The sequence below is a fragment of the Oncorhynchus clarkii genome, chromosome 24, assembly GCF_045791955.1.
Source record: "Oncorhynchus clarkii lewisi isolate Uvic-CL-2024 chromosome 24, UVic_Ocla_1.0, whole genome shotgun sequence".
In the NCBI taxonomy this organism is placed as follows: Eukaryota; Metazoa; Chordata; class Actinopteri; order Salmoniformes; family Salmonidae; genus Oncorhynchus; species Oncorhynchus clarkii.
In genome coordinates this window covers 31326467-31353225 of record NC_092170.1, presented here as the reverse complement: position 1 = coordinate 31353225, position 26759 = coordinate 31326467, and the positions used below count along the sequence as shown (strand labels likewise).

Here is a 26759-nt window from a genome sequence, read left to right as displayed (position 1 = left end):
TACATAGGAAAAAAAATATAGGCGCCATTTTATGAATCTAACTTTTGCTTAGTAACATTGGACATTTAACCCCATCTAGAGGTGCAAGACAGGAAAATGTATATGTACTACAGTTTCTATGTCGCTCCCGCCCTATAGGGCGCACTGGTGAGTCTATTTGGCCTCATTCTCTGTCTGAGCTCTATTGCAGTTTGCCACGTAATCTCCCGAGTTCAGACCACATGCCGCGTTCATTTGCTAGTCAGAACAAGGAAACTTCAGACTTGCTAACTGGTTGTAGTTGCTGTATACACGTGTCGCGTTTCAGCACTTATAGCAACTCGGAAATGTCCGAGTTTCCTAGTCCCGAGTAGTAAGTGAACGCGGCAATAGACATAGGTACAAGGGGCAGTCTGCGGAGTGAGTAGCAGAGCAACAGCAGCCTGGTGAAACTGGACGTGGTTACACGGGCAAAACAGAAGCGCATAACGTTACAAATTCAAGGTGGATGTTATTTTCCTTTCTTTTGTGAAAACCAAACATTGAAACGTGGATATTGTTAATTGAAGGAGGTAAGTAAAAGTAACGCTACTTGGCTAGCAACCTCGTTATATTTTCGACTGGGAGAGGTGGCTCAAGTATGAACCAACGTCAATAACGTTATGGCTGGCTACAGGGTTCCAGCTAGCTAACATTAGGGAATGAGCTAATGAGACACCGTTAGGCTACTCGAAACCATGTTTTCGGCGTTGAAGTTCTTAACTTAGTTATTTCCTATATTAGGCTAATGATTTGTGAAATATACGCTGATAATAAATTATTACATTTTCGCCTATATTAGTCGGTCACATGTAGAGGAGTTGTTGAACTACGAGGAAGGTAAAGGGGAAAACTATCAACCAGATAATTACGTGAAATTACACTTAAAAAATTGTTTAATTCCTGTCGACTACTTGTGGATCTTTCTCGTCGAGAACCAAAGACTAGGCGAACTAGCTAAATACTTACGGTCTACATGAACATAAGTGGTAACTAAGTGGCTTCATATTAGCAACATGCTGTGCACATATTATCTACCGTGTGGACAACCGCTGTAAATGAAGCTTTATATCTTGCTGAACACCAGGTGGTTTGGTATCCTACCTGTTACACATACACTACATGAGCAAAAGTATGTGGACACGCATACATACTGCTCGTCGAACATCTCACTCCAGAATCATGGGCATTCATATGGAGTTGCCCCCTTCTTGCTACTTTAAATGCGTCCTCTCTTCAGGGAAATGCATTTCACTAGATGTTGGGACATTGCTCCGGTGACTTGCTTCCATTCAGCCACAAGAGCATTAGTGAGGTCCGGCACTGATGTTGGATGATTAGGCCTGACTCGCAGTCTGCGTTCCAATTCATCCCAAAGGTGTTCAATGGAGTTGAGGTCAGGGCTCTGTGCATGCCAGTCAAGTTCTTCCACACTGATCTCGAGAAACCATTTCTGTTTGGACCTCGCTTTTAACACTTGGGCATTGTCATGCTGAAACAGGAAAGGGCTTGGTTCAAACATATTTTGCCACTTCAGTCAATCAGTCCATTTTTTAATTTGGGATAAAACTGTTGTCATTTGGCAAGGAATGCAGCTTGTTTATCCTATCAGTTGGTTACATTTTTATAGGTGTTTCTGTAGGCCTAACAAAGTTTGTCCAAACTCAGCATGCACGTGTGGAAGGAGCTGTCGTAACGCAAGGGCATTTAGGGCGAAGAACTGTTTGATACTTTGCTTGGTTTATTTTTTTATTATGCCTTGCGAATGGAACGCTAGACTCGAAGCAAATATTGTCTTCAAGAGAACTTAGACCAAATAGTTACAGTATTTGAAAAATATATCAGAAAATACCATGGTTTTCAGGGGCACACTGAAAATGAAGGTTATTTTTGTCCAACCAAGCCTCCCTGTTTCATTATTTAGTTAGCCTACCACTGTTTTATTCACTTTGAAAATGTTTTCTTTCTGAACATGACCTAGGTTATCTAAGTCACTGCTGTGATGTGAAGGACTGTGTGGAGAGGCTCTCCTACTGTAGTCAATCTGAAAGCAGTAGTCCACTACTGTACATCTGAATGTGTGGAACTACTGCTGACTGGTCCAGACTCTCCCCGTCTGCAGCAACCTCCAAGAATGTTTCAGGCACTATGACACTGCTGAATATTGAGAATGGGCCTTGGCCTTCACCAGTCTCCCAGAATCCACAGTATATTATCTAAATGAGAATATGACATGAATGCCTTGCATATACAATGAGGGAATTTACACTGCATCACTTTATGAAGCCGGGAATGTAGCGTCGAAGAGATGTCTGAAGTGACCATTTTCTTTTTTTGTACGTTAAGCAACAACAAGATGCAGCATTTCTGCTGCCCTGTGTCGGGTTGCCATAGCGACGGGTGTCATTTCTCTTCTGAAATCTTGCGGTGAAAGCGTTGCCATTACACATCGATCACATTATTGCATTTTGGTACACCAGATTTACATGAATTTCCAATGAAATGCTGCGTTTGCCTTGCAGCATTGCATCGCCCCGGCAGTTGCAGTGCCTTCGGTGTGGCACATATGTTGGATTTATCGAACGAATGCATCAAACTGTATGTGTAGATGACTTGACAGAAATGGTAGCAGAAGGTAAATGTTGACCTTTTTGTTGCACACATCCAGATGATGCTGCGTACACATCCAGATGATGCTGCGTACACATCCAGATGATGCTGCGTACACATCCAGATGATGCTGCGTACACATCCAGATGATGCTGTGTACTATTTTGCGCAATGACTCTGTCGGCGTGAACAAAGTTAGACGTGCGGGCCACAGGAGGATGAACTGAATAACGGTCAATTAGTAGCATTTTTAGGAGGGGTCATTTTTTTACCACTTTTGTGGATTTGGCTAAAAGTGTAATATACAGTGCCTTGCGAAAGTATTCGGCCCCCTTGAACTTTGCGACCTTTTGCCACATTTCAGGCTTCAAACATAAAGATATAAAACTGTATTTTTTTGTGAAGAATCAACAACAAGTGGGACACAATCATGAAGTGGAACGACATTTATTGGATATTTCAAACTTTTTTTAACAAATCAAAAACTGAAAAATTGGGCGTGCAAAATTATTCAGCCCCCTTAAGTTAATACTTTGTAGCGCCACCTTTCGCTGCGATTACAGCTGTAAGTCGCTTGGGGTATGTCTCTATCAGTTTTGCACATCGCTTGGGGTATGTCTCTATCAGTTTTGCACATTTTCCCATTCCTCCTTGCAAAACAGCTCAAGCTCAGTGAGGTTGGATGGAGAGCATTTGTGAACAGCAGTTTTCAGTTCTTTCCACAGATTCTCGATTGTATTCAGGTCTGGACTTTGACTTGGCCATTCTAACACCTGGATATGTTTATTTTTGAACCATTCCATTGTAGATTTTGCTTTATGTTTTGGATCATTGTCTTGTTGGAAGACAAATCTCCATCCCAGTCTCAGGTCTTTTGCAGACTCCATCAGGTTTTCTTCCAGAATGGTCCTGTATTTGGCTCCATCCATCTTCCCATCAATTTTAACCATCTTCCCTGTCCCTGCTGAAGAAAAGCAGGCCCAAACCATGACGCTGCCACCACCATGTTTGACAGTGGGCATGGTGTGTTCAGGGTGATGAGCTGTGTTGCTTTTACGCCAAACATAACGTTTTGCATTGTTGCCAAAAAGTTCAATTTTGGTTTCATCTGACCAGAGCACCTTCTTCCGCATGTTTGGTGTGTCTCCCAGGTGGCTTGTGGCAAACTTTAAACAACACTTTTTATGGATATCTTTAAGAAATGGCTTTCTTCTTGCCACTCTTCCATAAAGGCAAGATTTGTGCAATATACGACTGATTGTTGTCCTATGGACAGAGTCTCCCACCTCAGCTGTAGATCTCTGCAGTTCATCCAGAGTGATCATGGGCCTCTTGGCTGCATCTCTGATCAGTCTTCTCCTTGTATGAGCTGAAAGTTTAGAGGGACGGCCAGGTCTTGGTAGATTTGCAGTGGTCTGATACTCCTTCCATTTCAATATTATCGCTTGCACAGTGCTCCTTGGGATGTTTAAAGCTTGGGAAATCTTTTTGTATCCAAATCCGGCTTTAAACTTATTCACAACAGTATCTCGGACCTGCCTGGTGTGTTCCTTTTTCTTCATGATGCTCTCTGCGCTTTTAACGGACATCTGAGACTATCACAGTGCAGGTGCATTTATACGGAGACTTGATTACACACAGGTGGATTGTATTTATCATCATTAGTCATTTAGGTCAACATTGGATCATTCAGAGATCCTCACTGAACTTCTGGAGAGAGTTTGCTGCACTGAAAGTAAAGGGGCTGAATAATTTTGCACGCCCAATTTTTCAGTTTTTGATTTGTTAAAGTTTGAAATATCCAATAAATGTCGTTCCACTTCATGATTGTGTCCCACTTGTTGTTGATTCTTCACAAAAAAATACAGTTTTATATCTTTATGTTTGAAGCCTGAAATGTGGCAAAAGGTCGCAAAGTTCAAGGGGGCCGAATACTTTCGCAAGGCACTGTAAATATGTAGTTCTCTTGTCTCACTTAAGTCAGTCAGACTTAACCCAAGATGACAATAAATTAATCAAAATACATAGACGTAGCCTGATTAGTTAAGTATAGTAACCACCCCACTATTCTTAGTTCATAGTGTGATTGACACTGTCTGATAGAAAACAACATGTTCATTAATGCATGTTCTCCTCCTACTCATAGGTGCGTGGTGTTGGCAAGCAAGTGGACCTCCACCCGACTGCACCTCCAGAACTGTAAAGGCAGTCACTGCACCTGCAGGATTTGTCTGATAGATTTGGCTGAGCCTAGCTGAGTGCTGCAGTGTGTCCACCCAGGGAGGGAACCACCATGAGGCAGCTGAAGGGGAAGCCCAAGAAGGAGACGTCCAGGGACAAGAAGGAACGTAAGGCGGCCATGCAGGAGGCCCGGTCGCAGGTGGCCACAGTGGTTCTACCCACGTTGGCTGTGGTGGTGCTGCTCATCGTAGTCTTTGTCTACGTGGCCTCCATGCCCAGAGCCATAGAGTAGTTCCACACCCCTCACCTTGGCCCTAACCCCTCAATTTTAGTATGTCTGTAGGTTTTTAATTGGTATAAGCAGTGTCAGGGTTCTCCAAAGTTCTCCAACATTCCTGGAGAGCTACCATCCTTTAGGTCTTCACTCCGACCCTGTTCCTGGAGAGCTACCATCCTGTAGGTCTTCACTCCGACCCTGTTCCTGGAGAGCTACCATCCTGTAGGTCTTCACTCCGACCCTGTTCCTGGAGAACCTAAACCTACAGGATGGTAGCTCTCCAGGAACAGCGTTGGAGAGCCCTGAGCAGTGTAGTTGTAATTCCACCATAGGAGCAATATCTAATAGTTCTGGGCCAAGGGGAAGGGTAGGGACCGGCTCTAAGATGACTGGGCCCCAATGGGGATGCATGCCCCTGCCCTGCCACCATGGACTGGGTCCCAATTTACCCAGAGACTTGCTGCACCCAAAGGATGACCCCAAACCACCCCTCCCCCTGACTGCCAGCTTAACATGAATATAGACATTTTCTGGTCACTCATCCCATCCTCACCCCATTCCACCTTTTCGCTCTCATCCCTCTTTCTCTCATATCGATCTGTCTGTGTGGTCCTCAGGGACCTGCCATTTGTCTTAATTGATGCGTCCTCCCAAGTGCAGTTTTGCCTCGAGAATTGAGCTGCAAAACAATCAGATTTAATGAGGTATTACGGTAGTGGCTTCATAGGTGCCTTTTGATGGCTGAAGATGTGTGGCAACTAAGGCAGCCATGTTGGCTCAAGGGCGGAACTTATATCCATTACATCAGTGTTTGCCAACCCTGGTCTTCGAGTACCTCCAACAGTATACCTTTTTATTGAAACCCTGGACAAACACACCTGACTCAACTGATCATCAAGCCTCAATGAGCTGAATGAGGTGGGTTGCTGTTGGGGGTACTGGAGGACCAGGGTTGGGAAACACTGCATTACATGTCTATCAATTGCTCTGTAACAACAGTAGGATTCATTTTTGTTCTGGTGCTCTCTTAGTTTCAATTTCCTGTTTACAAAAGGACTTTTAGGGCATAGCTTGCCAAGTTTGACCTGGGGATGTTTTAATCAGGTGACAGGTTGAGGAAGTGTGACTTAATGAATCTACTGGCATTGTTGAGCAATGTGTTTTAAGATTAAAGTCACATGACAAAGGCCAGCAGTCCAAGCTATGTCTGTAGAATGTATACATCCACAAATGTGTGATTTTTTTTGAAGAAAAAGAAACGTATTTTAACATGCCAGCAATTGGTCCTGTCTGTTCGAATAGTTGAATGCAACTCAGGATTTTGTCCTGATTGAATGTGGTGTTTGTACTGGACAGATTGTGAATATGTCACAGGAGAACATGACACTGTATTCCATGTACAATCCCAGCGCTACACACTTTGTACTTTTTTTAAGCTACTGACAACTTTGACTTTTGAGTTGCTCGGTATGCCATCTGTGCAGGAAAACATGTGCCTTATGTTTGACAATGAGCCTTTTCAGTTAATAAAGAACTGAAAGACTTGTTTGTTGTTCTAGTCCCCTCAAACTCTATTCTAGACCTCGATGCCAGTTCCACTGCTTTTTTCTCCAACCCACTGTTCACCTCTACTCTGGGACTGCTTTAGGCCTGGGACACCAGGTGGGTGCAACTAATTTGGGTAAAACAGAAAACCAGCTGGCTCTGGACCTTGTAGGGTAAGAGTTGAATACCCTTGCTCTAGTCTATTTGCTGGCATTGTGTACCTTTACCCATGTGCAGTAATGCAGATAGAGCAGTAGTAACCTGGCATCCTTTAGGAACACTGAAGAGCACAGAGTCCCTACTGTCCCCTAAGTGTACTGTATGTCCCTGTTGCCCAAGGTCTTTACATTGAGAGACTGGTGCTATGGATGTGTCCTTCAGTGAGGTACAAGAGATTGTACATTTGAGTCTGAAAGACAAGTCTGACGCTATCCTTAATATGTTGGGATTGAACTTGATCGTATCTGTGACTTCACATGGAATAGACCTAGCCTATTTTATACATAACAGAGGAGTTATATCTGAGTTTGTTATCCAGCAGTAATTGACTGCATAGGGCTCATGTAAAACAGCCTCAGGAAAATCCTTTGAAAATACGACCCATTTCATATCATTAGACATGCTAAATTGGCCTCCTGTCACAATCTATCAATTGGATTTGACTCTGCCCTGTAATCTGAGGGTAGGCAAGGATGATAAGGGAAAGAACATGATCTAAGAATGTGCTCCTTAAAAAGCTTAGAAGCTGCATAAGACAGCACATTAAAGCTGAGACTGGTGAATCCTGTGTGTAGATTGGTGTTTTTTAATGAGCAGCTATCTCCATAAATGTAAGAGCATCGAAAAGGTTATTAAACCTGAGACCCCAACAAATATTGCTTTTCATTTATCTGCTTTTCATTTATCTGAATGTACAGCCCTTTATATTTAGCCTCAGAGGTTTACCATTTTATTGTTAGGAAAACCAGGGATACAAGTAGGACAAAACAATTTGACATAAACAGTTACATTTGTTAGTTTATTTTGTTACTAATGTCAGAGAAAGCAAAAACCTGTTTTAAAAATGATTTTCTATGAATGTTGTACGTACAGAAATTGCTCCGTGGTAAATTAATATCCAACTAGTCAGTGACCCATGAGTTTATTACAGCAACTATGATCCTATTACACTATTATAGACATGTCCTTGGATTTCCTATGATCTACTATGTAGTTGAACCCCTTCTAACGACACTTGAGCATCAAAGGCATGTTCGTGAGAGTCAGCTTTTCATAGATAGCTTTTAGATAACTCTACGGACGTTTTTGTAAAAAAAAAGGCCCATCGGGATTCGCCCCATCGGGATCCGCATTTGTCTCACAAACAGCGCTCTAGCCAGGCCCCTGTTAATCACACTGACAAAGCCGGTGCAGAAGAAATGGATGAATCCAATGGTACAACCCAGAAGTATGTAGCTCAAACACACAATGTTTAAAAGGGGTTAGAAGTACAAATCACGCCGGCGTTGCAGTGGGAAATATAGAAGGTTAAGCTGAGACACTCCAGCACCTCGCACCATACCCCTTCTTCCTTTTATCTATCCACGATGCGGCAAAAATACACAGCAGACCATTACCTTGGAGAAGAGCTGGAGTCTAACAAGATGTCTGTTTGAATTAATCCAGCCTCTTCCCTATGCTGAAGTCTCGTTTCTCTTCCTGATGTCTCATTAAAAGTTGGAGACAGATGGTGCGATGCAAGTCAAGCATGGCTGACTTCGTATATCGACTTCTATCTCTGTGTGCCCTATCTCTCTATCCCAATACCTGCTGGGGTTAGAAGTGTAGTGGTTTGGGATTAAAAACTTGACCTCAGAGACACAAATATATTGAGAATGGAGGTCATTCAGAACACTGAAATGTTCAAACCATTACATGGAAATGCGCATTATTTGCCTTATCTTCTAGGTCAACTGATCCCCTCGAACAGGATATGGTCTGAACACCATCTCTGTCATGGACTCGAGAACAGCAGTTTATTAGTAAACATTCATAATCACCCTCCTTTCTCCCCATCTCTAGGCCAATTATAGACCTAGCACATGGAAACTGATGAGTAGTCATTGACTGAAAATGCTGGATAGAGGGGTTCAGTGAAGGTGGAGTGGAATCAGTGCAGGTGGGTCAGTGTGTCAGAGGAGACTAGATAGTTGTTCAGATACACCCCAACTCTGTCAGCGCAGGAAGAGGGGACAGGTATGACCATGCTCTCATTATTGTGCCAGTTTGATGAGTCTCAGGTGCCAGAATTTGTTATTGTAAGCAAGCAAACAGTTACGGGCTTTACCAACCCTGCTCATGTTTTTATATGCCACACTTACATGAAACTCTTTCCCACTACGCTCAGCTACCCAGGAACAGCGCCCAGTCAGACCATCTCTACGCAGCACCTGTGGACACTCATCAAATCTCTTTGTGATAGAAATTCTGTGCAACATCAGAATCTATATCTTCAAAGATGGAAGGCAGGCTGGAGGATGTGAAATCATGTGGCTTTTGACTAGATGGGCTACATCTTTTGTCAGATTTGAATTTTGGAGCAGGTTAGGAGAACTAACGTAGCAGGTTAGGAAAAGGGTTATCTGAAATGCAACAACAAAAGCTGTATACCCTTTAGCCATGACCGAATAGGTGGGGGCATTCTTCTACTTCTATGGTATTATGGTGCTACATAAACATACTGTAATGACCTGGCTAGAGCATAAATTATCAAATGTCCAGACAGAGGATTGTGTATATGAATTCCCGGTTTATTAACCAAACTCAACACAGGCTACTGTTTGGCCGTAACCCACGCCAAATAAACCAAGGAAAACAGTATCAAACAACGGTGATCCATCTCTTGGTCAGACGTAAAAAGGGAGAACAAAGGGTAAATGTGGTCTTAAAGGCGCGTTGCTTAATTCTATCAAATATGTCTCACGTTGCAAATAGACACTCACCAGACAGTGAGAACGAGGGGCCTACAGTCGTGAAAAACAAAAAGGAAACCAAATAAGTAAAGTTGTGATGGAAACTAAGAAATCCCTAGATTTGTTTAGTCGGAGTGAGGGTTTTGAGGAAGTCACGAGGAGTGTCATAGATGCGTTGGGTGAGGTGGGGTCGGTGAGAGTCACAAGCTGGTCTTATTCAGATTTGTTGTGTCCGCGGAACAGAAGAAGTGTGCATTATGCCTCCAAAAAGATTTTTGAATGGAATGATTTGTGCACGGATTTCCTGAAGCATGGCGCCTATCAAGGGGGGTTATCTATGGGGTTTCACATGAAATGGATGCAGATGATTTACCTGAGGAAGTAGGTGAAGTGATTGGTGCACATTACCTGACCCACTTTGTCCATATTATCGTTTTTTTTTGGCTAAATCTCTCCCTTTTCATGTAAAGCTAGGATTTTTGCACTAGCCCCTCCAGTGTTAATATATGCAAAAGATTTGGGCATGTATCAAGTGTATGCAGACGGAAAGAACATCATATGCCAGCTGACAATCAATTATATGCTTATATGTTATATGCTGCAACTGTGGTGGCGAACATGCGCCGAGTCCCTGGAATGCCATGTTAGGGTGAAGGAGACAGAGGTTGCGATAATAAGGACTGTGCAGTTTGTTTCCTATCTGTGAGTGTTGAGAAGAGTGGAGACTGCACCAGTGAAGAGGAGACTGCACAAGTTAAAGTTTTTCAACAATCAATGGATCCTGATATATAACATGTGAAAAAGTGAACTTTGCATAATTTATTACTATGGTCATGAACTGCACTGCACAAACGAAGAAGAAATCAGAGAAAATGTGCAAGAAATCCCGTCAAAGGATGTTTCTGTCATCACAGGCCCCTGCTTCTGCACAGGGATGGGACTTGTTTTGGAATATGACTGGAGTGGGGTGCTTTTTTGTGTGTCTATTTTAGTATTTTGTATGATGTTTTTCCCCCTTTCCTAGAATGGTTATTTTTTTCTATAGTTTACCACTGTGCAGCAGTGGCGGCATGCACCTCTAATGCTTGTTTGCAATCCGCTATTATACAGAAGAAAACAATGATTCTCATTGACCTCCATACAAAAATGTATTTTCGTGAGCTAGGTGCATTTTTTGACTGAGGTCGGAGCCGAGGCTATGGGCATTGTCCATGAGGACAGCATTATGAGTATGGTCGACACACGGAAGAAGATGGCGACCGCAAAGCGTAAAAAAAGCACTAAATAAGGCATGGTCCTATTGTGCAGATGGTGAGGTCCATGAGAGTGAGGGGGAATTACCTAAGTGGCAAGTGTGCTGAAAATCCCAGAGTCTTGTCCCGATGGTTATGATAAAGATTATTTTGGCCCAGTGGGAGTAAGATTCTTGGAGAAAGTGCATCCTTGACTTTTGGCTGATTCATATGTGGTATCACGTTGGGTGGGAAAGAAGTTGGGTACTGTTAAATCGGTAACCCAAAGTAGACTTGTGATGTTTTTTTTTGTATTTCTTCTGCCAAGAGGGAGCTGGTGCTCTATGCCACACAACTCAGGTCAATATCTGTTTCTTGCATTGCTCTTAGGACCAGGGCACCATTGAAAGGAGTGGTTTCTCAGGGAGTGTTAAGTGTGGATCAGTTGTTCAAGATTCAAGTTCAAGATTCCCAGTGTTTGTGACACCCGTCGTTTGGTGCGACGCAGACCCAGTGGCGAGTGGGTGAAACAAAGGAGATACTGTCTGTCCTTTTGAGTTTGTAATCAGTCTTTACCTGACAAAGTCATGTTAGGATATACAGTATCAGTTATCCTGTTAGAGTTTTTGTGCTGAACCCACTGCTGTGTTTCAGGTGGCACATTTATGATCATGTTGCAGCAGTGTGTAGGAGGGAGATTCCAAGTTGTGAGAAGTGTGCAGGACGGCATGGGACAGAGGAATGTGTCGTTTTGGTGGAACAAGTTGTGTGTGTCAACTGTAGGGGTGCCCATGTTGCTGGGAATCGGAGTTGTCCGGTGTGAGGGAGGCAGGTCGAGGGGACAAGGGTCAGAGTTGTGTTAGAGGTGTCGCTACAGATCCGGGATCGATCTTGGGCTGTGTCGCAGCCGGCCGCAACCAGGAGACCCATGAGGCGGCGCCCAGCGTTGTAGTGACTCATGTGGCAGGCCAGGCACATCCTCCGACACATTGGTGCTGCTGACTTCCGGGTTAAGCGAGCAGTGTGTCAAGAAGCAGTGCGGCTTGGCGGGGTCGTGTTTCGGCGGACACATGGCTCTCGAACTTTGCCTCTCCAGAGTCCGTACTGGAGTTGCAGTGATGGGACAAGACTGCAACTACCAATTGGATATCACGAAATTAGGGGGAAAATAAATCAAATTAAAAATCACACAAGAATAAGTATTTTGTGGGTCGTCACATCCAGTTTCTGAAAACTGTCTTTAGAACATTTGAGTCTTTGATGGACAAGGTGACTGCTCAAGCCGAGGAGTCGGAAATGGCGGTGAGAAGCCGCCATCGATAAAAGACAGTACTGTGCAGCCGTCTTCATCGACCTAGCCAAGGCTTTCGACTCTGTCAATTCTTATCGGCAGACTCAATAGCCTTGGCTTCTCAAATGACTGCCTTGCCTGGTTCACCAACTATTTCTCAGATCGAGTTCAGTGTGTCAGATTGGAGGGCCGACTCTTTTCTCTGTATATATCAATGATGTCGCTCTTGCTGCTGGTGATTCCCTGATCCACCTCTACGCAGATGACACTATTCTGTATACATCTGTCCCTTCTTTGGACACTGTGCTAAAAGAGCTTCAATGCCATACAACACTCCTTCCGTGGCCTCTAACTGCTTTTAAATGCTAGTTAAACTAAGTGCATGCTCTTCAACCGATTGCTGCCCGTACCCTCCCGCCCGACTAGCATCACTACTCTGGACGGTTCTGACCTAGAATATGTGGACAACTACAAATACCTAGGTGTCTGGTTAGGCTGTAAACTCTCCTTCCAGACTCACATTAAGCATCTCCAATCCAAAATTAAATCTAGAATCGCCTTCCTATTTCGCAACAAAGCCTCCTTCACTCATGCTGCCAAACATACCCTCGTAAAATTGACTATCACAGTGCCACCTGTTTTGTCACCAAAGCCCCATATACTACCCACCACTGCGACCTGTATGCTCTCGTTGGCTGGCCCTCACTACATATCTGTTGCCAAACGGACGGCAGGTAGCCTAGTGGTTAGAGCGTTGGACTTGTAACTGAAAGGTTGCAAGATCGAATCCTGAGCTGACAAGGCAAAAATCTGTCGTTCTGCCCCTGAACAAGGCAGTTAACCCAATGTTCCTAGGCCGTCATTGAAAATAAGAATTTGTTCTTAACTGACTTGCCTAATTAAATAAAGGTAAAATAAAATGTTAATAAAAACCAACTGGCTCCAGGTCATCTAGAAGTCTTTGCTAGGTAAAGCCCCGCCTTATCTCAGCTCACTGGTCACCATAGCAACACTCCGCAGCCGCATGCGCTCCAGCAGGTATATTTCATTGGTTATCCCCAAAGCCAACTCTTACTTTGGCCACCTTTCCTTCCAGTTCTCTGCTGCCGATGACGGGAACAAATTGCAAAAATCACTGAAGCTGGAGTCTTATATCTCCCTCTCTAACTTTAAGCATCAGCTGTCAGAGCAGCTTACCGATCATTGGACCTGTACACAGCCAATCTGTAAATAGCACACCCGACTACCTCATCCCCATATTATTACTTACCCTCTTGCTCTTTTGCACCCCAGTATCTCTACTTGCACATCATCATCTACACATATATCACTCCAGTATTAATGCTAAATCCTAATAGTGGAGTGTTTCAGCATGATAATGTTTAATGGCGTTGGGGAGGGGGAGGGTGTAGTATACCTTAGTAGGGATTTATTTGTTTTTATTTTATTTTCATGGTAGCACAGATCATGATTGATCGTGCATTCCAGCACAGTAGGTGGCGGCATTTACTTAAACGATTGTTTGCGGACCGCCATTATATCATAGAAGAATAAGTATTTTGCGGACAGATTTTGGGGGACCGGGAAGATGGTGGAAATTGAGGTTTTGTTTGAAACTGCTAGTGAGTCAAGTGAAGCTAATAGTACAGAAAGTGAGAATGAGTGGGTTACAGTGACGAAGAAAAAGGGAAACGAGCAGTAAAGGCTATGTTGGAAAATAGGGAACTGCTAGACCTGTTTTTAGTTGGAGTCAGGGTTTTGAATCAATGCTACTTGGAAATCCGTTTAAAGTCTCCAGGAAAATCTGGAATGTGTTGGAAGAAAGTGTGTAGTCGGTGAGAGTCACAAGAAGTGGTCTCATTTCGATTGTTTTGAGTGTCTGCGGAGTGGAACGCTTCCTGCATGGATTTTCGTAGCAGGGCGCCTATCAATTGGGTTATTTCTGGGGTGGTGTAAGAAATAAAGGCAGAGGATATAACTGAAGACATCGATGGAGTGGTTGGTGCACGTCGATTGACCTGTATGGTGGATGGAGTAAAGAAGTTAACTTCATCCATCCTACTGTTCTTTGAACATATGAAGTTAGGATTCATGAGATACCCTGTAAGAGCTTTTGTGCACAAGCCCCTTCAGTGTCATTAATGTAAAATATTTGGTCTTATGTCAAGTGTGTGCAGAAGGGAAGAATATCATATGCCAGATGAAGGGAAATGCTGCAACTGTGGAGGTGAACATGTGCCTGAATTTTTGGTGTGCCTTGTTAGGGTGAAGGAGAATGAGGTTGCAAGGGTGTCCTATCTGGAGGCGGTGAGAAAATTGGAAGGAACGAGTGGCGGGGAAGAAGTAATGGTAGTAGAGCCACCACGAATCAAATCAAATCAAATGTATTTATATAGCCCTTCGTACATCAGCTGATATCTCAAAGTGCTGTACAGAAACCCAGCCTAAAACCCAAAACAGCAAGCAATGCAGGTGTAGAAGCACGGTGGCTAGGAAAAACTCCCTAGAAAGGCCAAAACCTAGGAAGAAACCTAGAGAGGAACCAGGCTATGTGGGGTGGCCAGTCCTCTTCTGGCTGTGCCGGGTGGAGATTATAACAGAACATGGCCAAGATGTTCAAATGTTCATAAATGACCAGCATGGTCGAATAATAATAAGGCAGAACAGTTGAAACTGGAGCAGCAGCACGGTCAGGCGGACTGGGGACAGCAAGGAGTCATCATGTCAGGTAGTCCTGGGGCTTGGTCCTAGGGCTCAGGTCCTCCGAGAGAGAGAGAGAAAGAAAGAGAGAAGGAGAGAATTAGAGAACGCACACTTAGATTCACACAGGACACCGAATAGGACAGGAGAAGTACTCCAGATATAACAAACTGACCCTAGCCCCCCGACACATAAACTACTGCAGCATAAATACTGGAGGCTGAGACAGGAGTGGTCACGACCTGTGAATGTTTCTCATCAACCGAGGGATAGTGAAATGCTACATGTTAAAAAGGTGGACTTTGTATTATTTATTACAATGGTCAAACTGTACAGCACAATTGGAGAATAATTCTAAGAAAATTGGAGTCATTGTGAATGCCGCTGAACGTTTTCTGGGTCTTCATGATTTCACAGCCAAGGCAGTGCAAGAAATCCTGTTGGTGAATGTAGCCTGTGTAGGGATGTATTTTGAAGTGGACTGTGATTGATGTATGATGTTTTTTAGTTGATGTGTTTTATTTTGTATGATGTCGTTTTCCATCTTTCCCGGAGTTGCTTAATCCATTTTTTAAGTTGCTTATTCAATACCCCGTCCAGCTGGTGGCGGTAATGCACCATTAACATTGGATGCCAGCCGCCGTTAAACCCCATCGAAGAAGAAGTAATCCCTCTCGCTTCGACTCTTCTCAAACATCATATTCATATTTACCATATTGGATCACTCTTTTGGGTAATTGCTGAAAAAATATATTTTTCGATAGTGTTATTTTCCTGGAAAAGATAGGTAAGTGTATGTTAACTATTAATTGTTCACCTCTTTTGGCGGATGGTTTATTCGAGTTCTCAAAAAGGTGTCCAGCAAGCTAACAGGCCTTGGATTTAACTAGCTAACGTTAGCCCTGCTAGCTAGCTATTTGCGTAGCCAAGCTTATGAATCTTGATACTAGGTTGTGTTTTTTTAATGTTGGTATTTCTAACGCTAAAACGATTATTTGGTTGGATGTGAAAGTTCCAAGTTGTGACAATCCAGTCTTTTAGCTAGCTAACGTTAGCTGTTGGAAGGGGGCGGGACGGTGCTTAGTCAAGAAAAACACCGCAAAGCCATCTAGCGCGACATTTTATATACAGTACTTTGGCTTGACAAGCTACTGTAGCTAGCTTGTCCCCGAAATAAACGTACATTTAACTTGTCTCCGGGTATTTGTTATTGCAGACCACGGTTGTTCGAATTGAAACTAATGTTTAAGCATTTCTGATGCGTTTACAACATATTTAGCTACCATCTGAAAGATACAAACTGTTACGATTGCCATAAGATACCAACCGTTCCGTTACGCTTGTTTACACTGAGCTGCAGCGTCAACAAGCATAACGGTATATTCTTGCAAACTGTTGAGTACTTTCGGGGGGTTAGCTAGATGGGAGTAACTATTGCAGCAGGACAGCATTAGCAAATATGCATATTAGAAATGGGGACGTTTGTGTTCCCTACAAGTTACTAGTGTCATGATCTGTAAAAAGAAGTTGAAACAATGTCTTTGTGTTTTAGATTATAATGTCAAATATTATGTTCTAATGAGCAACATTTGAACTGAAATTCTGTTTTTATCTTCTCTCTATTCCCCTTTCTCCCAGGAGAATGGCTGCTGCCGAGGTGAACGATAGTTCTGCCCTAACAAAGGAGGAAAATGAGCTTATGGAAGCCGTGGCCGAAGGCGAGCACACAGAGAACTACCAGACACTCATCGATGCTGGACTGCGGCAGAACGTGGCTGAGAGTCTCGACAACATATTCTCAACCGGTGGGGCAGTCTAATCTAATTTCTAAAGATACATGATGTTGCTCGAGGTTCCATGAAAGGCCAGTTTGTAATAGTAGTAATCTGTCTTGTACCCACAGGGTTGCTGGCGTACGCTGACCTAGAAGAGGGGGTCATCGATGCTCTGCGGGCATTGAATGAAGAGGGAGCGCTGTCTGTACTCTCACAGTTCAAAGAAAGTGACCTATCTCATGTGCAGGTGAGTTACAGGGGGAGCTGAATGAACGAGAATGAATGGAAGTCAGTTTTAATGATGATACATTCGAGTCTAAGAAGTTGACATTGAGGGGTCTATCATTTTTCCTCTGCTCATAACACCAATACATAAAGCAATTCTGCTGTGGTTTAATTTCCAGAACAAAAGTGCTTTTCTTTGTGCAGCTATGAAGACGTACAGACAGAGGGAAAAACAAGGAAGTAAAGTACAAGGAAGTAAAGTACAAGAATCCACTAAGGGTCCTGCTGAGTCCAAGATCAAGGTAAAATGCAGCATTTTGAAAGTTCATTCAGTTGCGTCATTAGAACTTCCTGTGTGTGTCTGTACACCTGCTCAGGTTGTGTAGTTATGTAGTGGTTATGCTAATGTCTGTGTTCCCCAGGCTCTGCTGGAGCGGACAGGATACACCCTGGACGTCACCACCGAACAGAGGAAATACGGAGGGCCCCCACCAGAGGAAGTGTTTAAAGGAGCACAGCCTGGGATTGGAACTGAGGTAAAGCTGCTGGAGTTGCTTCATTTTCAAGTAACATTATTTGAAAGGGTTATGGTCATCGTGGCAAAGCCATTGACTGCTATAGAGAAGATAAATGAGTTTGCAAGACTGTGGCTCCAAGAATGTCAACAGAAAAGTTTTATATTCCCCGATCACATTGTGTAACCCTCACTCAGGCTCTGTTTTCTGCCTTTAGGTGTTTGTGGGAAAGATCCCCCGGGACCTGTATGAAGATGAGCTGGTGCCTCTGTTTGAGAAGGCTGGCCCAATCTGGGACCTGAGGTTAATGATGGACCCCCTCTCTGGTCAGAACCGGGGATACGCCTTCATCACTTTCTGCGGCAAGGATGCAGCAACTGAGGCAGTGAAACTTGTAAGTCCCTGCAGCCAGTCTATAGTCTTAGTTTATCTTCTAAGAACCAAGGTGCTGTTTCCCAGGCACCGATTAAGCATGGTCCTGCATTAAAAATCGCTTTCAATTGAGAATCTTCATTGGGTGTGCTTTTTAGTCTAGGGTCAGAGTTCATCTGTGTCTGAGAAACCGGCCCAAGATGTGATACATATTTAATTGGAGCAGTTGTCGGACCACTTTCAGCTCCCCTTTTCAACGCTACAATGTCATCTTTCCCCTACACTTGTTTTCAGTGTGACAACTATGAAATCCGGTCTAGGAAATACCTTGGCGTATGCAAATCCGTAGCAAACAACCGGCTGTTTGTCGGATCAATCCCAAAAAACAAGACCAGAGAGAATATATTGGAGGACTTCAGCAAAGTCACAGGTCAGTTAAGTGCAGACCAATTTTGTTTACATTGTTTTATGTTCTGTGGGTCATCATTGGTCACATATCAGTGATGTGACTCTCCTTCTTCCTCCAGAGGGGCTTCAGGAAGTGATCCTCTACCCCCAGACGGATGACAAGGAGAAGAACCGTGGCTTCTGTTTCCTGGAGTACGAGGACCACAAGTCTGCAGCTGAGGCCCGCCTCTGCCTCATGAGTGACACGGTGATGGTGTGGGGGAACCCAGTCACTGTGGAGTGGGCCAACCCGGTCACTGAGCGCAATGCGGGTGCCTTGGCCCAGGTGAGTCATCTCTCTCTCTCTCTCTCTCACTTTGTGGATCTCACTCTCTCTCACACTTTCTTTCTCTCCCCATCTCTTGTTTTTGTTTTACCCCCTCTGTGTTCCACTTCTGTTGTCTTTTATTCAACTTGTGCTTTTGTTTCTACTTTTCTAAACTGAGTTGAACTTTGATATCCGTGTGAGTCAGCAGGTGAAGGTCTTGTTTGTCAGGAAGCTGTCTGCCTCCGTCACAGAGGAGCTACTGGAGAAGACCTTCTCTGCGTTTGGCAAAGTGGACCGGTTGAATAAGATAGAAGACTACGCCTTTGTCCACTTTGAAGACAAGGACGCAGCTGTGAAGGTGGGTTAAAACATATTAATTGTTTTCTGTTTTTTATGGGAGGGGGGGTTTACCTTGTTTCGGCTATGTAACAATTTTCCTGTTCGTCTTAGGCAATGGCAGAAATGAATGGGAAAGAGCTGGGGGGAGGGGAGATTGAGATAAGAATGGCAAAGAGGAAGAAGGCTCGAAATGCTCAGCGCCAGGCCACCAGAAACCGAAGGTGAGGCCACAGAGAGACTGGGATTTACTAACATCTATTATCTGATTGAGTAGATCTCCCATCATGGGATTACATTGAAGCTGATATGTTTTCTACAGGAATGATGCCGATTACAACCACCCACCGCCACGCATACCTCCACCAGATAGGGTCCGTGGCCGAGGGGGCGGGGACTATGCCGCCTATCCCCCAGACTACAACAGCTACGATGACTACTACGGCTTTGACTATCACGACCCCCGCAGAGGTTACGAGGACCCCCACTACGGTTACGAGGACCCCCACTACGGTTACGAGGACCCCCACTACGGTTACGAGGACCCCCACTACGGTTACGAGGACCCCCACTACGGTTACGAGGACCCCCACTACGGTTACGAGGACTTGTACAGCATGAGGGGCCATGGCAGACTGCCCAGCAGGGTAAGCCTACCCCCACCCAGGGACCGCAGACCACCACCCACACAGGGCTATGTGCAGAGGGGTCCACCCATTGGAGGGCCCAGGGATGGCAGAGTAAGGGCCCGTGGGGGACCCTTCCAGCCACAGAGGGGCCGCGGTAACCGAAAAGCCAGGGGGAACCATGGGGGCGGGAAGAGGAAGGCAGACGTCTTCAACCAGCCTGACTCAAAGCGCCGGCAGACCAACTAGCAGAACTGGGGCTCTAAGCCCATCGCCCAGCAGCAAGGTGGCGATTATTTCGGTAACTATGATTAAGGTAATGAAGAAGACACATGAAAAAGGCATTTGACAAAAATACAACAGAAATATCCCCCGAAAAAACATTTGGCTGCAGTTCTTTTTACTTTTTATTCTCTATCCCTCACGAAGAAAAGAAACATCGCTGAGAGAGAAAAGTGGTCAGACCCCCAGAATCTGCTTGATTGGCTAGAATTGTATTTTGGCCTATAGATGTGAATGTAACTGTTTTGCTGAATCCTTTCTTACTGTTACATGGGACTTATGTTTTAACACACAAATCACTTTTACCTAAGTGTTGTCTAGCATTTCTAGAGGTAAATTCTTTTTTTTGCTGGTACAATAACTTCCTATGTTTTCTTTTGGAAGCCATTGAAGTTTCTCTGTTTGTATTCATAACTTTTTATGTTTATTCCGTTTCAATAAGATTGTTTTATTAAATTGCCAGATACCATCAAATTCAATGTTTCATTCAGTATTTAGTCTATTTCTATTTTATCTCATTTCACATTTGGAACAAGATTTTCTCAGCTTTTTGCTCATGGAATAAATCAAGAGACCAAATTTCAATTATCAGATACTAGAAGAATTTATGACAGCGCACAAACAATGTATGAATGACTGAATAAAAACATTTTGGCTCTTTTATTTTTTTAATTGTATTTTTTATTCAGGAAATGCCACTCTTATGATCTGGTAACACCATAGCAGCTTGTTTGTACAACAATGCAGATTTTTCTACCTTAATCTTTTACGTTGGATTAAACTGTAAGACCAGAACAACCAAGAATTCAAATACATTCCACTTCCCTGAAGTTCCTGGATCAGCTGCACCTCACCTCCACTCAAACACCATGAGGCACAATTACGCAGTGATTTGCTATTACAGACCAAGAATCTCCAAAGGGTTAAAAAGTTATTAGCAAATGGTCATAAGTAATGTCAGTGATGCTAATCGTTTGTCTTTTGTCACTATAGCAATGACCCCTCAAGCCCTTCAGTATTTCCATAGAGAAATGCTCAGAGCAAACATCTTTGGTCCCATTATATCACTGTTTGTATTTGTTTTCTCCTTTTATTCCAACTTACCCAGGTGGTGAAGGGAGAGCAGCATCTCTTGAATGAGGAACGAACTCAGCCTGAACTGTGTTCCTTTACAAAAGGGTGAGCTATTATACTGAACAAGAATATAAACGCAACATGTAACAATTTCATAGATTTTTTTTGAGTTACAGTTCATATAAGGAAATCAGTCGATTCAAATAAAATAATTAGGGCCTAATCTATGGATTTCACATAACTGGGCAGGGGTGCAGCCATGGGTGGGCCTGGTAGGGCACAGGCCCACACACTTGGGAGCCAGGTCCAGCAAATACAGACAAATACTCCTCAGTTTCATCAGCTGTCCTGGTGGCTGGTCTCAGACGATCCCACAGGTGAAGAAGCCGGATGTAGTGGTCCTGGGCTGCCGTGGTTATATGTGGTCTACGGTTGTGAGGCGGGTTGGACGTATTGCCAAATTCTCTAAAATGAAAGAGGTGACTTATGGTAGAGAAATTAACATATAATTATCTGGCAACATCTCTGGAGGACATTCCTGCAGTCAGCATGTCAATTACACCCATCGTCAACTTGAGACATTTGTGGCATTGTGTTGTGACACAACTGCATGTTTTAGAGTGACCTTTTATTGTCCCCAGCACAAGGTGCACCTGTGTCATGATCATGCTGTTTAATTAGCTTCTTGATATGCCACACCAGTCAGTCAGTCAGGTGGATGGATTATCTTGGCAAAGGAGAAATGCTCACTAATAGGGATGTAAACTAATTTGTGCACAATATTTGAGAGAATAAGCTTTTTGAGCATATGGAACATTTCTGGGGTGCCTGATGAAGACCTAAGGGTCGACAGGTTTGTTATAAATAAAACCACCTGGGAGCATGAGCAGCAGTGTGTGGCATTTTCCTTTCTGTTTTCCATCTTTTATTTAATCTCATAAAATTTGGGATTAGCACTTTACGACAAGCATTTCGCTACACTCACATTGACATCTGATAACCATATATGTGACCAATAAAATTAGATTTGATTTGACATGTTACGTTTTATATTTTTGTTCCATATTTATTAGTAGTTTATTGCCCAAAGCGTTTTTGTGAGAAGACCCGTTTCCGGGGTGTAGCTGAGCCACCTTCCACCTCAGGTGTGGAAGGCTGACATCGGCGGAGGTGGTGGAGTGAGACGCAGGCTATAGGGAAAAAAACAAGTCTAGCTTAAACAGATGGATTTTGATGCCAAATTATTTTTTATTATGCTAATTAGACAGTGTGCTGACTGCAGAAGCAACTCATAAGGAAATCAGTCAATGAAATAAATTCATTAGACCCTAATCTATGGGTTTCACATGACTGGGAATACAGATATGCATCTGGGATCTTTTATTTCAGCTCATGAAACATGGGGAAAACACTTTACATGATGCTTTATTTTTGTTCAGTATACATTGAGTTTGATTAAACTTAATAGGATTTCCATGGTATTTAATATTCCAAAATAAAAATAACCCTGAGAACAACATAAAGAAAAAAGCTAAGAAGAAGCTCCCCTTGTATCTGAATGCAACAACATAGCATACAGAACAGAGCATTCGGAAAGTTCAGGCCCCTTGACTTTTTCCACATTTTGTTACATTACAGCCTTATTCTAAAATTGATAAAATAATTGTTTAAACTCAATATACACACAGTACCACAATGACTAAGCGAAAAAGTTTATTTTATAATTTTTTTTCACATTTATTAACAAACAACAGATGCCTTATGCCTTTACATAAGTATTCATAAGTTTCACGTCTGGAGGAAACCTGGCACCATTCCTATGGTGGTGGTGGCAGCATCATGCTGTGGGGATGTTTTTCAGCAGCACGAACTGGGAGACTAGTCCGGATCGAGGGAAAGGTGAACGGAGCAAAGTACAGAGAGATCCTTGATGGAAACCTGTTCCAGAGCGCTTAGGACCTCAGGCTGGGGCGAAGGCTCAGCTTCCAACAGAACAACGACTAAGCACACAACCAAGACAGCGCAGGAGTGGCTTGGGGTCAAGTCTCAATGACCATGAGTGGCTCAGCCAGTGACTGGACTTGAACCCGATCGAACATCTGGAGAGACCTGAAAATAGCTGTGTCGTGACGCTCCCCACCCAACCTGACAGCGCTTGAGAGAATCTTCAGAGAAGAATCTGAGAAACTCCCCAAATACAGGTGTGCCAAGCTTGTAGTGTCATACCCAAGACGACTCAAGGCGTAAACGCTGCCAAAGGTGCTTCAACAAAGTATTCAGTAAAGGGTCTGAATGCTTATGTAAATGTTATAATCACATTTATTTTTTATACATTTGCTAAAATAAATAATGTTTTTGATTCATCATTATGGGGTATTGTGGGTAGATTGATGACGGGATAAAACAATTTCATCCATTTTTAGAATAAGGCTGTAACATGACAATGTGGAAAAAGTCAAGGGGTCTGGATACTTTCACAGAACTATCATGAAGCTGTAAAACAAAGTCTTCCTCTTTCCTGTATTGAATAAGAAATATACAGTACAAATACATTTGGACCTCAGAGATATGAACACTTTGGGAATGGTGGTCGTTTGAAAACACTGAAATATTTGTAATTTTTTAAATGTACTGGAAGGGTGGTTCCCAAACTTTTTATAGTCCCGTACCCCTTCAAACATTCAATCTCCGTACCCCCTCTAGCACCAGGGTCAGCGCACTCTCAATTTTCTTTTGCCACCATTGTAAGCCTGCCACACACACACTATACAATACATTTAGTAAACATAATGAGTGTGAGTTTTTATCACAACCCGGCTAGTGGGAAATGGGGAAGTGACAAAGAGCTCTTATAGGACCAGGGCACAAATAATAATATATTAATCAATAATTTTACTCTTTATTTAGCTATCTGACATATAAAACCTTATTTGTTTATCAAAAATTGTGAATTACTCACCACAGGTTAATGAGAATGGTGTGCTTGAAAGGATGCATATAACTCTGCAATGCTGGGTTGTATTGGAGAGAGTCGGTCTTAAATCATTTTCCACACACAGTCTGTGCCTGTATTTAGTTTTCATGCTAGTGAGGGCTGAGAATCCACTCTCACTTAGGTACATGTTTACAATGGGCATCAGTGTCTTTAGAGCGCGATTGGCCAAGGCAAGAAACTGAATGCAGCCCTCTCCAGAAATCTGCCAGTGGCTTCTGATTAAATTTCGATGAGGCTCTCTTGTTTATATAACGGTAAGTGGACTGGAGGCAGGGCATGAAAGGGATAACGAATCCAGTTGTTTGTGTCGTCCGTTTCGGGATGTAATTGCGCACCCAGCTCACTCAGGTGCTTCGCTATATCACATTTGACATTGTCTGTAAGCTTGAGTTCATTTGCACACAAAAAATCATACAACAATGGAAAGACCTGTGTGTTGTCCTTGTTAATGCAGACAGAGAAAAGCTCAAAATTCTTAATCAAAGCTTCAATTTTGTCCCACACATTGAATATAGTTGTGGAGAGTCCCTGTAATCCTAGATTCTGATCATTCAGGTGAGAAAAAACATCACCCAGATAGGCCAGTCGTGTGAGAAACTCGTCATCATGCAAGCGGTCAGACAAGTGAAAATTATGGTCAGTAAAGAAAACTTTAAGCTCATCTCTCAATTAAAAAAAGTGTCAATACTTTGCCCCTTGACAACCAGTACACTTCTGTATGTTGTAAAGGCGTTACATGGTCGCTGCCCATATCATTGCATAATGCAGAAAATACACAAGAGTTCAGGGTCCTTGCTTTAACAAAGTTAATCATTTTCACTATAGTTTCAAATGTCTTTCAACCTCTCAGGCATTCCCTTGGCAGCAAGAGCCTCTTGGTGGATGCTGCAGTGTACCCAAGTGGTGTCGGGAGCAACTGCTTGCATGCACATTACCACTCCACTATGTCTCCATGTCATGGCTTTTGCACCATCAGAACAGATACCAACACATCTTGACCACCAAAGTCATTTTGATGTCACAAAGCTGTCCAGTCCTCTCCTGGTTTCCAGTGGTTTGCAGAAGAGGATGTCTTCCTTAATTGACCCCCCATAAATGTAACAGACAGACCAGGAGCTGTGCCAGGCCCGCCATGTCTTTTGACTCATCCATCTGTAACGCATAGAGTTCACTGGCTTGTATGTAATTGTTTCAAAACGTCTCTTGCCATGTCACTGATGCGTCGTGAAACAATGTTGTTTGATGAAGGCATTGTCTGTTTTATATATATATTTTAAAACTTTTCTCCTCAGCATTGTCCCAGCCATATCCGCGGCAGCAGGAAGAATTGAAGTCCTCCACAATAGTATGGGGCTTGCCTGTCCATATGACGATTCTAGCCCCTTCTCATTAATGGTACAGTATCTGTTGCTTTTATACTTGTCTCACTACTCGAAAGTTGTCATAATTCTCTCCAAAAACTCCTGTGGCTTATTTTTCAGGTTTCCTCGAGTTGTGAGATAGTACTTTTGCACATATACTCAGCAAAAAAAGAAACATCCCTTTTCCAGGACCCTGTCTTCAAAAGATATTTCGTAAAAATCCAAATAACTTCACAGATCTTAATTGTAAAGGGTTTAAACACTGTTTCCCTTGCTTGTTCAATGAACCATAAACAATGAATGAACATGCACCTGTGGAACGGTCGTTAAGACACTAACAGCTTACAGACGGTAGGCAATTAAGGTCACAGTTATGAAAAAATAGGACACTAAAGAGGCCTTTCTACTGACTCTGAAAAACACCAAAAGAAAGATGCCCAGGGTCCCTGCTCATCTGCGTGAACGTGCCTTAGGCATGCTGCAAGGAGGCATGAGAACTGCAGATGTGGCCAGGGCAATAAATTGCAATGTCCGTACTGTGAGACGCCTAAGACAACGCTACAGGGAGACAGGACGGACAGCTGATCGTCCTCGCAGTGGCAGACCACGTGTAACAGGATCGGTACATCCGAACATCACACCTGTGGGACAGGTACAGGATGGCAATAACTGACTGCCCGAGTTACACCAGGAACGCACAATTCTTCCATCAGTGCTCAGACTGTCCGCAATAGGCTAAGAGAGTCGGGACTGAGGGCTTGTAGGCCTGTTGTAAGGCAGGTCATCACCGGCAACAACGTCGCCTATGGGCACAAACCCACCATCGCTGGAACAGACAGGACTAGCAAAAAGTGCTCTTCACTGACGAGTCGCGGTTTTGTCTCACCAGGGGTGATGGTCGGATTCGCGTTTATCGTTGGAGGAATGAGCGTTACACCGAGGCCTGTACTCTGGAGGGGGATCGATTGGTAGGTGGAGGGTCTGTCATGGCCTGGGGCGGTGTGTCACTTGTTCAGTTTATGTCTCAGTTGTTGAGTCTTATGTTCATACAAATATTTACACATGTTAAGTTTGCTGAAAATAAACGAAGTTGACAGTAAGAGGACATTTATTTTTTTGCTGAGTTTATAACACACTGTGGCTGAGGAAAGGCACTACTCCCAAAATAATTTAAGCACAAATCAATGTAGTTCTCATCATATTTTTGCCTCTTCGATGGTCCAACATCCCCGTCTGCTGTTCGGTGCTTTCCCAGGTATGGGGGCAGTAGCTCTTTGGCCGCATCAGATTGACAACTGTCAGTGTCCATGCTAGCTGGGCTAACAACAAATGTAGAATTACTGATGCTAGCATTGGATGTGCTCGTGGAAGCAGAACAACTTGTGTCGTCGACAGGTGAAGGTGTAATACTGCTGGTAGTAGCAGTATTACCAGTAGAGCTGGTATGTCTCTCTATGGACGTGGGCCTTACTTTTTTTAACCATTTATCAATTTTCGAGCAAACTGAATGAGCAGCAGCAACGTTTGGCTACATACGGACCGTTAGTGGAATTCCCAGGAGAGAGTAACGTGATTGGATGACTAGGCTTGACTAGGCTACCTGTATTTGACATTGTGTTGTTATTTCGCTGAACACTAGATGGTTTCATTTTATTTTTGGCAGTGAAACGAGGCTACT

The 26759-nt window shown here is 43.4% G+C and overlaps 1 protein-coding gene and 1 long non-coding RNA gene across 5 annotated transcripts; both read left to right on the top strand.

The window, feature by feature from the left end:
* Positions 1–243: 243 nt before the first annotated feature.
* On the top strand, positions 244–6341 carry LOC139383083 (uncharacterized). The gene is made up of 3 exons (XR_011628689.1): positions 244–551; positions 4775–5226; positions 5313–6341. It is a non-coding gene; the product is annotated as an uncharacterized lncRNA (long non-coding RNA).
* Positions 6342–13653: 7312 nt separating this feature from the next.
* Positions 13654–20314, top strand: LOC139382498 (heterogeneous nuclear ribonucleoprotein R-like). 4 transcript variants are annotated; one of them, XM_071126583.1, is made up of 11 exons: positions 13654–15592; positions 16444–16610; positions 16709–16827; positions 16985–17107; positions 17228–17341; positions 17538–17714; positions 17987–18122; positions 18220–18425; positions 18613–18765; positions 18858–18967; positions 19066–20314. In XM_071126583.1, exons 2-11 carry the CDS (start codon positions 16448–16450, stop codon positions 19616–19618), a joined length of 1854 nt encoding a protein of 617 aa, XP_070982684.1. In that variant the 5' UTR covers positions 13654–15592; positions 16444–16447; the 3' UTR covers positions 19619–20314. The 4 variants fall into 4 exon arrangements, with proteins under 4 accessions (XP_070982684.1, XP_070982685.1, XP_070982686.1 ...); XM_071126584.1 differs by having other exon boundaries at positions 15435–15538; XM_071126585.1 differs by having other exon boundaries at positions 15438–15592; positions 18616–18765.
* Positions 20315–26759: the final 6445 nt, after the last annotated feature.